At 43.0% G+C, this 14,252-nt stretch overlaps 1 protein-coding gene across 1 annotated transcript; it reads right to left on the reverse strand.

The window, feature by feature from the left end:
• Window positions 1-709: 709 nt before the first annotated feature.
• Window positions 710-9,096, reverse strand: PRSS35 (serine protease 35). The gene is made up of 2 exons (XM_037143816.2): window positions 9,039-9,096; window positions 710-2,084 (listed from the first exon to the last, which is right to left on the reverse strand). The coding sequence occupies exon 2, from the start codon at window positions 2,063-2,065 to the stop codon at window positions 836-838; it is 1,230 nt and encodes a 409-aa protein (XP_036999711.2). The 5' UTR covers window positions 2,066-2,084; window positions 9,039-9,096; the 3' UTR covers window positions 710-835.
• Window positions 9,097-14,252: the final 5,156 nt, after the last annotated feature.

The following is a 14,252-nucleotide window of genomic DNA, read 5'->3' on the forward strand; positions in this document are numbered from 1 at the left end:
AGCCTTTCAATTCATGATCATTTTTAACTGTTGCACTGCCTTCCCTAAGCATGGAAAGTTCATGGTTTAAACACTAGTTAAATAAAAACTTGAGATCTTAAAAAGTCTCAGCTTCCTTACTTTTAAACTAGACTTATTTCATGGAACAAAGTCTCTCTCCCGCTTTAAATAGTATACAGTTCAGTTGATATTTTTCGAAGCAGAAAAATAGTTGACAGTTTTGTTCATAAAGCTATTCCTTATCAATCTTTTTAAAACAAACAAAAAACTGATGTTTCTCTGCCCCAGGAGGAAACAATATGAACACTGAGGGCAGCAGGGACTGAGCGTCAGTCTCAGGGTGGCACTAACTGTGGGAAATTTCGTCTCTAACTTAATTCTGAATATTACCGTCTACCTCTGTATATGCAGTTCCACATTTAGTATGCAACTGGCACCCTATTAGATTCTTCTAACATTAGGACCCTGAGAATAAGTCCATTGAGAAATCACATTGTTTGTAGTACCAGCTTGAAGTTTTAAAGAGCGTCTAATTTTTAAGAAAGCAGAAAGGAACATTTTTTTCCACAAACCAAACTTACCATTGTGTGAAGAAGAATATATATATATATATGTATACTTGGCATTGAAATGCCCCATCTAGTTTCAGTATCTTTACCTAAATTTTTTAAATGTAAGAAAATCTCTTAATTTTGAAAAAGTGCATTTATCAAAATGTTGAAATGCTATTAATAAAATTCAAGTCCAGTAACCTGTGATGTGATTTCACTATACTAATCAGAACTGGTTTTCTCTCTGCGATTTCGCTCTTCCGTGGCCAGGGTTCCGGTGTCTGTTACCCGTAAGTGCACTTGGCATCATCTCCGTGAATCCAGAGGCAAATCTGGGCGAACTTGAGCGGAGTGATGCGCACGGCCACGTTGTAGTCCTTCTGAGCACCGTGGACGTCCACCCACTGGTGGCCTGAATAGACCGCAATGATTTTGCGCTTCCAGTTCTTTTTGTCTGGCTCTTTCAGACGCAGATAGACCCCGGAGCCAGTGGAGCCCGACTCCGCATCGCAGTATTGATAGAGGAGGTCATTGGACTCATCGGACACGCTACAAAACCGGTACACCAACTGGTCTGCTCTGTCTTGATCAAACCCTGAGAAGTGGATCATTCCGCCCGGCAGCTTCTTGATGGTGGGGCTGACCCCTAGTTCCATGTATTTCTTTTTGTGAGCACGCTTCAGCTCCAGAAGAGCGTAGTCATAGTCCAAGGCGGCATCTCCACTCCCTCCTGTAGCCCAGCCTTTGGGAATGTGTGTGTTCTTGACCCGGGTCCACTGGAAGGTGGGCCTGCCCTCGGCAGATTCCTTTCTCCTCCTTCTTCTTCCAGCCTTGGCTGTCTCCTTCGGATTCTCCTTGCTACCCTCTCTTTGGTCACCACCAGCAACTTCTCTCTTGCTCCTCTTAGAACCCCTTCGTTTCTTGCCACCTCCTTTATTTCTCATCTTCAACAGCCCGACCCTAAGCCTTTTGCTCCCTTTGATATAGTCCTTCCCGTCGTGCACACAGTGGGCAGCTGTTAGAACATGACGCGGGGAGACGAGAACGCCACTGCAGCCCGTGGAGAGCTTCACGGCTGTACTGAAAGGGAAATTCGTTAAGAATCTTTTGTCCAAGATGCTGAACCTGCTGTCTGTGCCATACACCTGTCTCTTTCTCCTAACAGGTGCTCCTTTGCTGGAGATATTTTGAGTTGGCTCAAGGACCAGACCTTGAACTTTCACTCTGGTCAAGGTTCGGGTGCCATTCTCAAAGACAGTCTCATAGGAAAGAGAATCTTCCAAGTCAGAGAGGCTGGGGGCTGGGAGTTCTTTCTGACATTCGATGCCACACACTTTCTTTAATCCCACCTTAGCATTTGCTTCAAATGTGGGGCTAGTGAGAGGGAAAGTTCTCTCACTGACAACCCGGGGTACTTTTCTCAAATGCCACATAAAATCCTGTTCCATCTCTGATCCATCAATGAGGGTCCACCCAAGGGTGAAAAGTATCATCCAGAACAGCGTACTTTCCATTTTGTTCTTCTGGTTTGTCCTTAAAAATAGAAAAAGAAAGAGAAGCTTTACAATGTTTCTTTTTAGATGTTACCTACCCGTGTCACTTAGGCCTTGGGTCCTGGACACACCTCGACTACAAATAGGAGTCCTTACTATCACTGTACTTAGGTTTTACTGCAATCTAACACCCTGCTAAGTAGGCTCACAGAGATTTCCAAAATCAGCACACTGTTGTTCGCCCAACTTTCCCTTCACCCGCCCTAACTCATCTCTCCCCACCCCTCCTGCCATCTCCATCTCCACCTCCCCAGACAAACCAGCAAATGGAGAGTAGGATATGACAGCTGCTGTGGGCTTCTGTTGCTAAGCCATGCTTTCTTCCTTCCTAGGTCTCCTACAGCCTTACTTTCAGATGATTTAGACACAAAGATAGCAGCAGATGCTCTCTGCATTTTCCCTGCACTTGGCTCCTTAAAAGCAGGGACCATGAAATTCCTCATCTCTAGAGTATGAATGCCTAGCACAGAACCCAAGACACACCCATTAGAATACAGTGAATTTCCCTGAACCGTGGTGTGCAGACCCAGCTGACTAATGACAAAATCGAATTCACCAGATGCTCTTCTAAAAGCTGTAGACTCAGGCAGAGGTTTTTAAAATAAATAAACGGGTTCATCTGCTATGGACCTGCCTTGATTTTTACAAGCAGAACTCCTTATCATAAAAGGAAATATGCACAGGCCATTGATGTTTAAGTAAGAAAAATGCAGCCTGCATTTTTTAAGCAAAATTATGCCTAGAACCACCATCTAAGCAAAGCAACATACAAAAAGGCTTCTCAGTGATATTTTAGTCTGTTAAAATTGGCTACCAGAACTCATGGACCACAGGCTATAATTCTGCATTGGCCACTTGGGGGAACATGGTCACGATTAAACACAGTCCTGTTCATCATGTGTCTTATCATTGGAGCAGTGCTTCTGTACCAGACATTTTAAAGCTGTCAGTGCTGATCAATCACACATTACCTCTTCTAGTGTTTACATCTTCTTATCATCTTTTCTTGCTTCTGCAGGCTCACAGATATGGAAATACATGTAGTGGAACTGGTGTTTGTTTGTTGTTACTTTGTGAGGGTGGGGGCCTTGGTAGCACTTTAGGGGGGGCAGTAATTTTGAAATTTGTAAGCTGTGCTCCAAGTCGTTTTTAGCTAATAGCTGAAATGTCCAGGCTTAGCAAATGATTTACACTTAGTATAAAGCAGAGGCAAATTCAAGGTTACATTATTCTTACAACACTTTGACTGTCAATGCTTCCTGATAAGCTTATTTTTGGGGGTGGAGGCATACAAAGCAAAAGTAACAAAGAATGTTGGGAATGTTCATTAACCCAGGGTTCACCCATAGGATCCTGTGCATGGCATGAAAACCAAAAGTTGTCTCTGATCAGAGCGGAATATGGGCATTGCATGACACAACAGAATTCATTTTGTCACATGTGAGTACAGAATTGTATTGACAAGCTGATAACATTCCTTTGATAAAACAAAAACATATACTACATAATCTCTTTGTTGTTTAAACATGCTACACTCACCAAAATATGACATATTTAACTTGAATCAGCACACATTTGAACATATAAATTTATAATCATCTTTACCATGACTTGGCATCCACAAGGATACATAGAAGTTTTGCAATTTCCATTTTTTATCTGCTCACACTTGAATACTGAGTAGCGAGTAACTTGTTTTCTTGGGGGAAGTAATGGATATCACCCAAAAATCAGCAAAGAATGTACTTCAGAAGAAAACCCACGCTCATGTCGCAATATTTTCTAATCATTACCGTGGCAAATCAACTTCACGCAGAATGGTAATTATATTGAGCCACTTATTTTCCCTTTATCTTCTTTTTTTTTTTTTTTTTAAAGATGAGAAGAATACTAGGTCTACGGCAACAATGGCTTTTTTTTTTTTAGGATTTTATTTATTTATCTTTAGAGGGGAAGGGGAGAAGGAGAGAGGGAGAGAAACATCAATGTATGGTTGCCTTTTGTGCGTCCCCTGCTGGGAACTGGCCTGCAGGGAACCGGCCTGCAACCCAGGCATGTGCCCTGACTGGGAATCGAACTGCGATTGTGTGGTTCGCAGGCCCGCGCTCAATCCACTGAGCTACACCAGCCAGGGCTCCCTTTATCTTCTATGCAGTTTACACAATGAGTATTTCATCAATTCTATTTAATTGAATTAAAGTGAAAAAGGCCAACAACGCAGTAATTCTACAGCAATCTTGAAATCCTATGCTTTACTGTGAGCTTCCCAAGATGAAAAATTACAGCTTTGCCCATCCATCCCCCCAAAAAGCTAAAATCAGAGTTATTTTGCAGCCTCTTAGGTTATCAACACACCAAAATAGATGATTACAAAAATATATATATCTTGCCCTGGCTGGTGTGGCTTGATAGATTGAGTGCCGAACCAAAAAGTTGCTGGTTCAATTTCCAGTCAGGGTAGCTGCCTGGGTTGTGGGCCAGGTCCCCAGAAGGGGCATGTGAGTGGCAACCACACAGTGATGTTTCTCTCCCTCTCTTTTTCTCTCTCTTCCCCTCTCTAAAAATAAATAAATACATAAAAGTCTTTAAAAATATGTATGTATATATTTTTTATCTATCTAATTCTTAGTAAAATTTCAATCAAAGGAGTTTTTGCTCTGGGAAACAAATTTTTTTAATTGATTTTTCATTCAGCCCTTTGTGATAATAGCTGTCTATGGTGTACTTAATATAAGATTACAGCAAAGACTGAAAGTCAGCCAAATACCGTCACTGAGAAATGTACAGAGTCGCCTTGTACAGATCAACGCTGATGCCGGTGATCTGATCTATGGAGCAATGAAGGTGGGAGAGTCGTTGCTGAACAACACAGAGGGAGTCTCACTCTCGGTGCCACAGCGTTGTCCCCCCAGTTAGGACTTTCGTGGTTGTTTCTCCAGCACAATTTTATCTAGTCTTGCAACCTTTAAGGAATAAAATATGCGCTCTGTGCCATAATTCTGTTGGCAGACTTTTTAAAAAGCTCTGTGTTATAGTTTCACATGTCCAGTCGACTAGGCCACAGGCAGCCCGGATACTTGGCTGAACACTGCTGTGTGTGTGTCCATGTGAGGCAGGGTGGGGTGGGCAACTGAGTGAGTGGACATTTGGACTGGCAGCCTGAGCAAAGCCGTTTCCCCTGCCTCAGGCGGGCAGGCCTCCTTCTGAAGGTCTGAACAGAACAAAAAGGCTGACGACCTTCCCGTGAGGAAGGGGAGACTCCTGCTGCTGTACTTCTTTGAGCTGAGATGTTGGTTTTTTCCTGACTTTGGACTCAAAATGAAACATGAACCACTCACTCAAAAGAAGGTCATTCATTTGCTAACAGAATTCTGTACTGGTACACGGCAAACTACAAACTGTCATACAAAGGGTGCCCAGAGTGTTGTCCCCAGAGCAGCAGTGTCAGCATCCCCTGGGGACTTGTTAAAAGCCCTGGTTTCAGGACCCCAGCAGGCCTCGGTGATCTATGGTTCAGCCAGCACTGCAGGCAATGCTGGTGCTCAGCACAGCTTGAGAACCGCGGGGGCCGCCAGGGTCCTGGTGCAGCAGTGTGAGCCACACCCCAGAGGGGAGTCCTTCCAGGGATGGTGGCTTAACCAGGTTTCAAATGGTACCTACTTCATGTCTGGGCACAAAATAAATTTATTCTGAATATCGCTCTCTCACTACATTAGCAACAGCTAATAGTGAATGGTGTGGTGGTTTATAAAGAAAAAGCATAACTTTTATATGTGACTTAACATGTCTGAAAAGATTCCAATCCGGTGGGCTTGCACAGGGTGCTTCCCACGTTGGACACCACAGACCCTGCAACGGTGCAAGTCCGCCAGCTGGTCTGTCCCGTGCCCGCCACGGGAGCTGCACAGGAGCACAAGCCAGGCCCGTGTCTATCCCTGGGTGTGGGAAGGGCAGGGCCTTGTAATATGGTCTTGGGATCACAGTAATAAGAGGACATGGATTTAGTTACCCCGTCCAATTTGGCCTGTAATTTAAAATTGGACAAATGTTTATGGATGCTTTATTTTGGAAAATCTAAGTTTGCCTTGTGGTGAAATGTCAATGCAATGTAAATGACAGCTCTTGTGGACGCAGTGATCCACGGTTCAGAGGATGACACATCTCCATCCACCTCTCATCCAAAAACACCAGTTCAGCGACCTGCAGAGACAGTCCCCACTGGTGGAGCAGCTGTAACAGTTTCAAATCTTTGATGTCCCTGTCTTCCCTCATCCTCCTCTTTTTTCCAATTTTCAGTTATAATTGTGGCCTTAACTGTCGCCTTCCAGATGGCTCAGGTTTGAGGCTTCAAATTCCAATTTTGGTTAAGGAAAGCGAGGCTGCAGCCATGACTCTCCCCCACGCGTCAGTGCACACACTGCTGATTATGGGCTGGGCTGTGGAGGTAAATGGGGTACAAGGGAACTAGGACGGACCAAGGATATCAGGACATGCAGGTGAACTTGTACTGATGGCGCAAACACTATTCCACATTTGCACCTGGTTTGCAATAATAGAAATAATTGCAAAAAATGACTTGCTATTACCATTTTTTATGCTGCCTCAGAAATGTGATTTCTGCTAGTCCTTATAATATTTACAAATATCTGAGCATCTCTGCCAGCATAGTGCTGATGAGTGCAGACCAAGGCGTGAGAAAGCATGGGCGAAGTCCCATCTTTACCACTTTAAGGAGGCACATGAATCTGAGCAGTTCATTACATTCAGTTCACTTCCGGTTTCCTCGCCTGCAAAGTGGGGACAATAACGAGCTCTACCTCACACCATAATTGTGGGGATTCAGCGAGAGGGTGTATGCTCTCACCGGTGATCCCAGAGCATGGTACACATCGAAAACAGACTCTTCTGTCATTACTCTGCCTCCATGGGTGAACTAACATCCATGGAGGGTTCACACCTAAAGCAACTTCTTACATGAGCAAAACTCACAGCACTTTTAGTTTTCTAGAAAGTCAACCTTACAGTCCAATATTTTTATTTCAGGACAGTTTCCAACACACTCTCGAACTCCCTTTTCTCTTTGTTGTGTTGTGTTCTGTTTTGTTTTGTTCAAGGACAGCTTCACTTTAGAGACTTCCCAGATGAATGTTTTCCTAATTCCCCCTTCCTACAAATATATCTGTGCCTCTGTAATACATTTTTCTCATTACTATTAAACTCAAATGTGATTGAACATTACCCAACCACAGAATTCTCAAATTGCATTTCTTGTGACTTATTTATAGCCTGGATCTACATGAGGAATTCTGGAACCGAATCAGGTCCTCAGCCTAAAAAGAAACAGAGTCCATGTCAAAATAATTATTCCAAGAGAGTGACTTACAGTGAGAGAAAAAATAACTTTTTGAGGGAGTCTATCTGGAGTGTGTAGAATATTACTGGCCTGATATATATAGTATATGAATATATATGTGTGTGTGTACGCAGGTAGGGCAGGTGGACTAATGAAAGGGTAGGTGATTGCTCAGTATATTAAACATTTCAAGTGAATTATTTTTCTTGTATATGAAAAGTGAAGCTGCTGGCTTAACATTAAGTATCGGCACTGACATTAATTTCCCTCACTAGGTGACAGGTTCACACCTACTCAGACCTTTCTTTTCACCTGTCCTGTGTAGTGAGGTAGGTGTCCAAATTTATGTGTATAGCATGCTGCCAAGGAACAGAATTTTGCATTAATCCATCCAACATTTAGTGCTGGAGTGGGTCAGGAACCGCCCAGACCGATGATCTTATAGGGCCAACACCAACTTCTACCTTAATGTATATGTTAGGGCACCCTTGTCCTTTTGTAGCCATCCAAATCTCAGCCACCTGCACTCCCAACATTACTGCCTACACTTACACACATACAAAAATGAGGAAATGTGTACCAGCCATCTCCGTCCTCCACTTTCACCCTCTACCTGCTCCGTAAAGATTGGCATGCAACAGGTGGACTTTGTGGCCTGGCGCAGGTATATCAAATACCTGCAGAGGGAAGGGCTGGCTTAGGCAAAGGCCGCAGCAGGAGCCAGGGAGTCATTACCAGGAAGACCAAACAAATGTAAAGCAAGCCTTAAATGGGTCAGGCTTTGGAGAACACCTGTAACAACTTTAGAAGTCGTTTCACAAACTGGGGGCAGCTGTAGAGAAGAATAGGTATTTTATAGAGTTCAATTCCTAACCCACTTCGGGCCCTCACTAATGTTCTTTACTGACTGGGGCGTAGAACAGTGGCAGCATTTAAGTTAAAAAGTGTATGAAATTACAGCCATGAGAAAATAACAGTGCTGGTGATGTCACGAATATGAAGAGTAAGACCCAGGGTGTGGGCACTGAAGTCAAATCAATGCCCGAGCTACTTTTTTGCTGCATGACTGTATGAAGTTTACTTAATCTCTGCAAAGATTATTTTCCAGAGGCTAAGGGTAAGACTTTAAAGTGTTTTTGTGAGGAACTAATATGATGTCTATAAGCACAATGCTCCAGGCACAATAAACATTCAACAAATGGTAGCAATTATTATTATTAATATCAAATGATGGGAGTCCAAACATAGGTAGATATTTATAAGGGATTTCATGCATCTCTGACTGCTGTGTCCCTCATTGTCTAAGCCAAACAATGGCTGCTAAAGAAAGCCACGTTCTAATTCCCAGGATTTGGGAATAAATTCCTTAGGTGGTAAAATGAGATTTGCAAATGTAATTAAGGATTCGGAGATGAGATTGGGTTATCCAGGGGAGCCCAATGTCATCACAGAAGGTGGAAGGGCCTAGAGTGAGAAGGAGCTGTGAAGACAGAGGCAGTGGTCCCAAGGACGCAGGGTTGCAAGCCAAGGAAGGCAGGGCAGCCTCTAGAACCTGAAAAGGGCAAGGAACCGGAGTCTCACCTTGAACTTCCAGAAGGAATGCCACCCTGCTGACGCACTTTAGACTTCTGGCCTTCAGAACTGTAAGATAACGTGTTGTTTCCGTCACTAAGTTTTCAATAATTGTTAACAGCAATAGGAAATCAATACACTTATCAGGTAAGAATCTTTTTTTGTGTGTGTCAGCCCTGGATGTTTAGAAATAAAGAAGAAGTAGGGAGTGATATACGGTGGGAAAGAATGGTTCAGAGTCTTTCGCATAAATGAAATTTTTCATTTTAAGAAAAAGTGTACAGACATGCAATTTTAAAACAAAAACATAAGATTGTGATAAGACTTTATGGTGGCATGGAGCACTATTGCGAGAGATGAGAATTGAAAAGGGAAAATAAATTTGCTTTTCAACAAATAGATACTGAAGACTATGCATCAATTTGAAATCTCTTTCCTTATTTAAGAATCTCTCTAATAGTTCTTAGGTATTGAATTAGGCTAGAAAATTTCTAAGATATTTTTCATCTCCAGCGACCTAGATTAAACTACAAATGAGAAAACACAAGTAATTTACCACTCACCAATGATCCTAAAGAAGCGTCAATTCCCAATCATCCCGGTAGGAACTTGCCTGCTATCCACATAGCTACCACTAGATGGCAAAGTTAGCCCGGTGATAGCAAATCTCAGATCCTGCATTTAAATTGTTTACATTCTTTGAGCTGTGATATAGAATTTATTTGAAAAGCATGTGGGATTCAGCAGGGGGAGAAGTCTAACTGGCTAATATACAAAATGGCTGTCACATGTGGAATTCATCACGTTTAGAAAACACATCTACAGGCCACAGAGCCCATCCTGATGAACTGAGAGCTGATAATGTTGTCTACAGCCAGACAATTTTCTGGCAGGTGGTTTTCCCCAAACCATTGTAGTGCCAGCACACTTCCACTCTGACCTGCAGCACCACCAAAGAGTCCCCCAAATGTGCTGCGATTCATTTCAACACGTAGGAAAGTCTTCAACCTGCCAAATATTTCACATATGTTTATCAAATCCTTTATTATAATCCATTCCTCAAGGATATACTTTCTGCTGATCCTATGCTGCAAGTAAATGGCAAGAATGTTCATTGACATTGAGCCAGTTTCTCTTCAAAATATCATACCATCGCACTATTTTCAACTTTACTTTCAGGAATCGAGACAAAGTAATGTCTGCTTTGCGAGTTTGGCAGTACTTGAGGGAAGGATGGTAAAGTAACACAGTTGATTATTTTACAGTGACCCACTTCTTCTGTTTCTCATCAAAATAAAAAATACCTTCTTTTCTTTTTCAGTTATTTTTCCAGGACATGTACATTTCAATTTATGCAATGGATATGCTGTGTGTAAATCAAATTTGGGGTGAATGGCAGGAAGGAAGCCCAAGGGAACCCCCTGCTGGCTCTCTCATGCGCGGGCATAGGAAGTACATAGCTTATGGTTCCTGACTTATTTTTATATCTTGCAAGTTGGCCTTTGAAATGAAGAATGTCTCTGAATGCACTGATTTTGCTATTTTTCAGACTTTAAAGCAGCTTATGGTCACAATATTTTTTGCTAATCATATATATCAGTTTCACACATTTGAAACTTCTGAAAAAATTTAGTTAGCAAACTTATAAATAACTTTGGCACCACTAATTCCTCAGCTCTCATCTCAGATTTCTCATCTGCAAAATTAATCCCGTGCTAGGTGAGGTAGCTTCAGCCTCCAGATTTTGGGTCTGATCCTGCTGTTAAAATATAATATGCTTGCCTTGAATGTTGGGCAGAGAAAGATAAATAATTTACTCAACAGGGAAAATTAACTCACATTAGCAATTGTTTATTTTAACATATAATGAGCATATAATATGTGCCAAGCACATACTATATGCCAAACACATAGGCTAAACAATTTCACATTTAAAAACATGAAAGAGATTCTTAAAAGCCTACAGGTTTCTGAGCTGTCTGGAAGAAAAGTTTGGAGTGTATAATCTCTTCTCACGCTAAAGGGGCTCCTCTAATATTTCCTTAAAAAAATAAAATTCCAAATGATGCTTGGCTACTCCTTTCAAGCCTAGATGTCTTACTTGGCTGGAATTTTAACATTCTTTCTACAAATTATAAACCAGATTCTAAGCATAATTCTTCAAGCAGCAAAATACGACTTTTATAAGCCTCCCTAGAGACAAATGTACTTGGGATAAAATGAGAATTTCAGAAGTGAGCAGGATTAATAAGGAGGGTGGCCACACATAGGATATGCAGCTTCATTTCACAGCAATGACAGCATTAAATGTTCAAAGGAATCAGGCAAGAAGGTTTCTACAACTCTCAGAAATGTTTTATTATAGAAAATGTTCAAACTATACATGAGTAGGGTAACAAGTATTTTAAAGACAGCGAAAAAAGGATATCCCCATGTGCCCATCAGCCAGCTTCAAAAATTATTTATGTCTTGCCAATCTTGTTTCATCTCCCCTCCTTTTTTCCCTAGAGTATTTTAGAGCAAGTTCAAGACTTTTCAATTTCTTTACACCTCATTTTTTTAAAAATAGTTTTCCACCGCTCCTTTTGACCTGTGCAGCTAAGTTGACGAGAGAGAAACGGAGAAAAGGAAGAGGGGAGAGAGGAGAGGCTGTTGGTCCCAGCTTTCATAGTCACCCTGCCAAAGGTTTTCAACAAGAATAGATTTTCTGAGAATGCGTTTTACACCTCTTTCAATGGCATCTGCTAATAATCATAAAAATAAAGAGAGTCCCCTTCTGGTACTGCTTAAGTAGAAAGAATTCCACTTATATTCCAATGCAAACATTGTTACCGTTAAATTAAACTGCACAGAGGCCGGGGCACAGAATTGCATATTGAAAAAAAAAGTTCATTTCTTTGAGAACCTAAAGTGCTAAGTTTGATCCCATCTTTAGAGCTTTCAGAGAAGCTCTCCTTGGACAAGTTCTGCATTTCTCAGAGAAGTATCCAAGTTCTAGGGTCTCACTGGGGGGATGGGGGAGCGGGGACTGGTGGGAAGGGGGTGCACCATCCTTACCTGTGAAGCTTACTCAGTCCCCTAGGGCACTGTGCAGTTCAAATCAAAGAACCCCCGAGGCAGTCGCTAACACTGGCCAGGGAGGGACAGCGGGACGCTGCTGCCAGGAGCCCAGCAGACGCCAGAGCCCAGGCTGTCCCGCCACCGGTGGCCAGCACCACCGGGAGCTAGCAGTGAAGAGAGCAGAGGAGGCGAGAGCCCAGCTGCTCGCGGAGGGGAGATGGGAGGGGAAAGGGGGAGATGACGCTGGGCAGACGCAGCGGCGGGGAGAGGCGAGGAGGAAGGAGGTGGGCCAGAGAAGAGCGGGGAGGGCGGGAGGGACGGAGCCGGGACACAAGCCCAACGGGGGGCTTTAGTAGTAAGTGCCTGGCAGACAGGGCGACCTGCCGCCTGGTCTTTGTCCGCAGAGTGAATAAAGCATTAGAAGAACTGGAGTGTGTGCACAGGAGACATCTGACCCTATAATAGAATGCATCCCTTGAATATTTTGGAGGGGGGCTGGGGAGGTGCCTGAGAGTTGTTAACTTGGAGTCTCATTCCCCTGGCTCGTTTGGATGTTTAGACTTAGCCGTCAGAACCAGGGCATGTCGCCAGCCTCTGTCCCGAACCTTGCTACCCAAGACGGCAAGTTCGCCCTACTCACCCCACACAGCAAGTTCGACTGGTACCCTCACCAAGTGCGAAGTCACCTGTGGCCCATGGTCATCTCAGGCGCCCACACCCGAGCAGAGGATGGTGAACTGCCTGCCGCTGAGCTACTGGACCGCCCTGTGAGCATCCTGTGTGCCGCCCCAGGGGGAGCGTCAGTTTCCATCGGCCAGTAGGGGAGTAGGCCTGCGTTTACTTGCTTTTACTTACTTTTGGCAAATATCCTTTAAGATCCTTTACCTCCCCAGTCCACCTGAATTCTAACCTCTTACATTATCACTCTCTTTTATTCTCCTCTTCAGGAAAGGTGCTTCTCTGGGGTGGGAGCCTCTGTAGAAGGGAACTTCATCGTTTCAGAATCTACTGAGCTTCCACTGCCGGGCAGGTCTGGGGCACGATGCAGGGACACAACCATGAACACGGAAACTCGGTCCTGACCCTGAAGGCAGGGAGAGCGAGTAGGTGTGCAGGTATTTGCAACGCAAGGTCTTAGCCTTAGTGGGTAATTGCATTTCTCAAGTTCCTATGTACAGTACATTTCAAAATAAAAAAATAATGCTCATTGATTTTTTATGCCAACTTAATTCTTTTTAAAATATATTTTATTGATTATGCCATTACAGTTGTCCTATTTCCCCCCTTCATTCCCCTCCACCCTGCACATCCCTCCCCCACCATTCCCCCCTTAGCTTATGTCCACATGTCTCAAGTTCTTTAGATTCTATATTTCCCATACTATCTTGCCCTCCCCCCTATCTATTTTCTACCTACCGTCTATGCTACTTATTCCCGGTACCTTCTCCCCCCTTCTCCTCCCATTTCCCTGTTGCTAACCCTCCATCTGATCTCCATTTCTATGGTTCTGCTTCTGTTCTAGCTGTCCTCTTAGTTTGCTTTTGTTTTAGGTATGGTTGTTAATAACTGTGAGTTTGCTGTCCTTTCACTGTTCATATTTTTTATCTTCTTTTTCTTAGGTAAGTCCCTTTAACATTTCATATAATAAGGGCTTGGTGATGATTAACTCCTTGAATTTGATCTTATCTGAGAAGCACTTTCTAAAGCACTTTCCATTCTAAATGAAAGCTTTGCTGGGTAGATAAATCTTGGTTGTAGGTCTTTGGATTTCATGACTTAAAATACTTCTTTCCAGCCCCTTCTTGCCTGTGAGGTCTCTTTTGAGAAATCCACTGACTGATGGGAGCTCCTTTGTAGGTGACTGTCCCCTTATCTCTTGTTGCTTCTAGGATTCTCTCCTTCATTTTAATCTTGGCTAATGTAATGATTGGTGTGTTCCTTCTTGGGTCCAACTTCTTTGGGACTCTCTGAGCTTCCTGGATTTCCTGGAAGTCTATTTCCTTTGCCAGATTGGGGAAGTTCTCCTTTATTATTTGTTCAAATAAGTTTTCCACTTGCTGTTCCTCTTCCTCTTCTGGTACCCCTATAATTCGGATGTTGTAATGTTTAAAGATATCCTGGAGGTTCCTAAGCCTCTTCTCATTATTTTGAATTGTTGTTTCT

Source organism: Artibeus jamaicensis, unplaced genomic scaffold (genome assembly GCF_021234435.1).
Source record: "Artibeus jamaicensis isolate MK-2021 breed Jamaican fruit bat unplaced genomic scaffold, CSHL_Jam_final contig_387, whole genome shotgun sequence".
Lineage (NCBI taxonomy): Eukaryota > Metazoa > Chordata > Mammalia > Chiroptera > Phyllostomidae > Artibeus > Artibeus jamaicensis.

Bases quoted from the DNA above. Each gene is read 5' to 3' on its own strand.
- PRSS35 (XM_037143816.2), bottom strand. From the start codon at position 2,065: ATGGAAAGTACGCTGTTCTGGATGATACTTTTCACCCTTGGGTGGACC.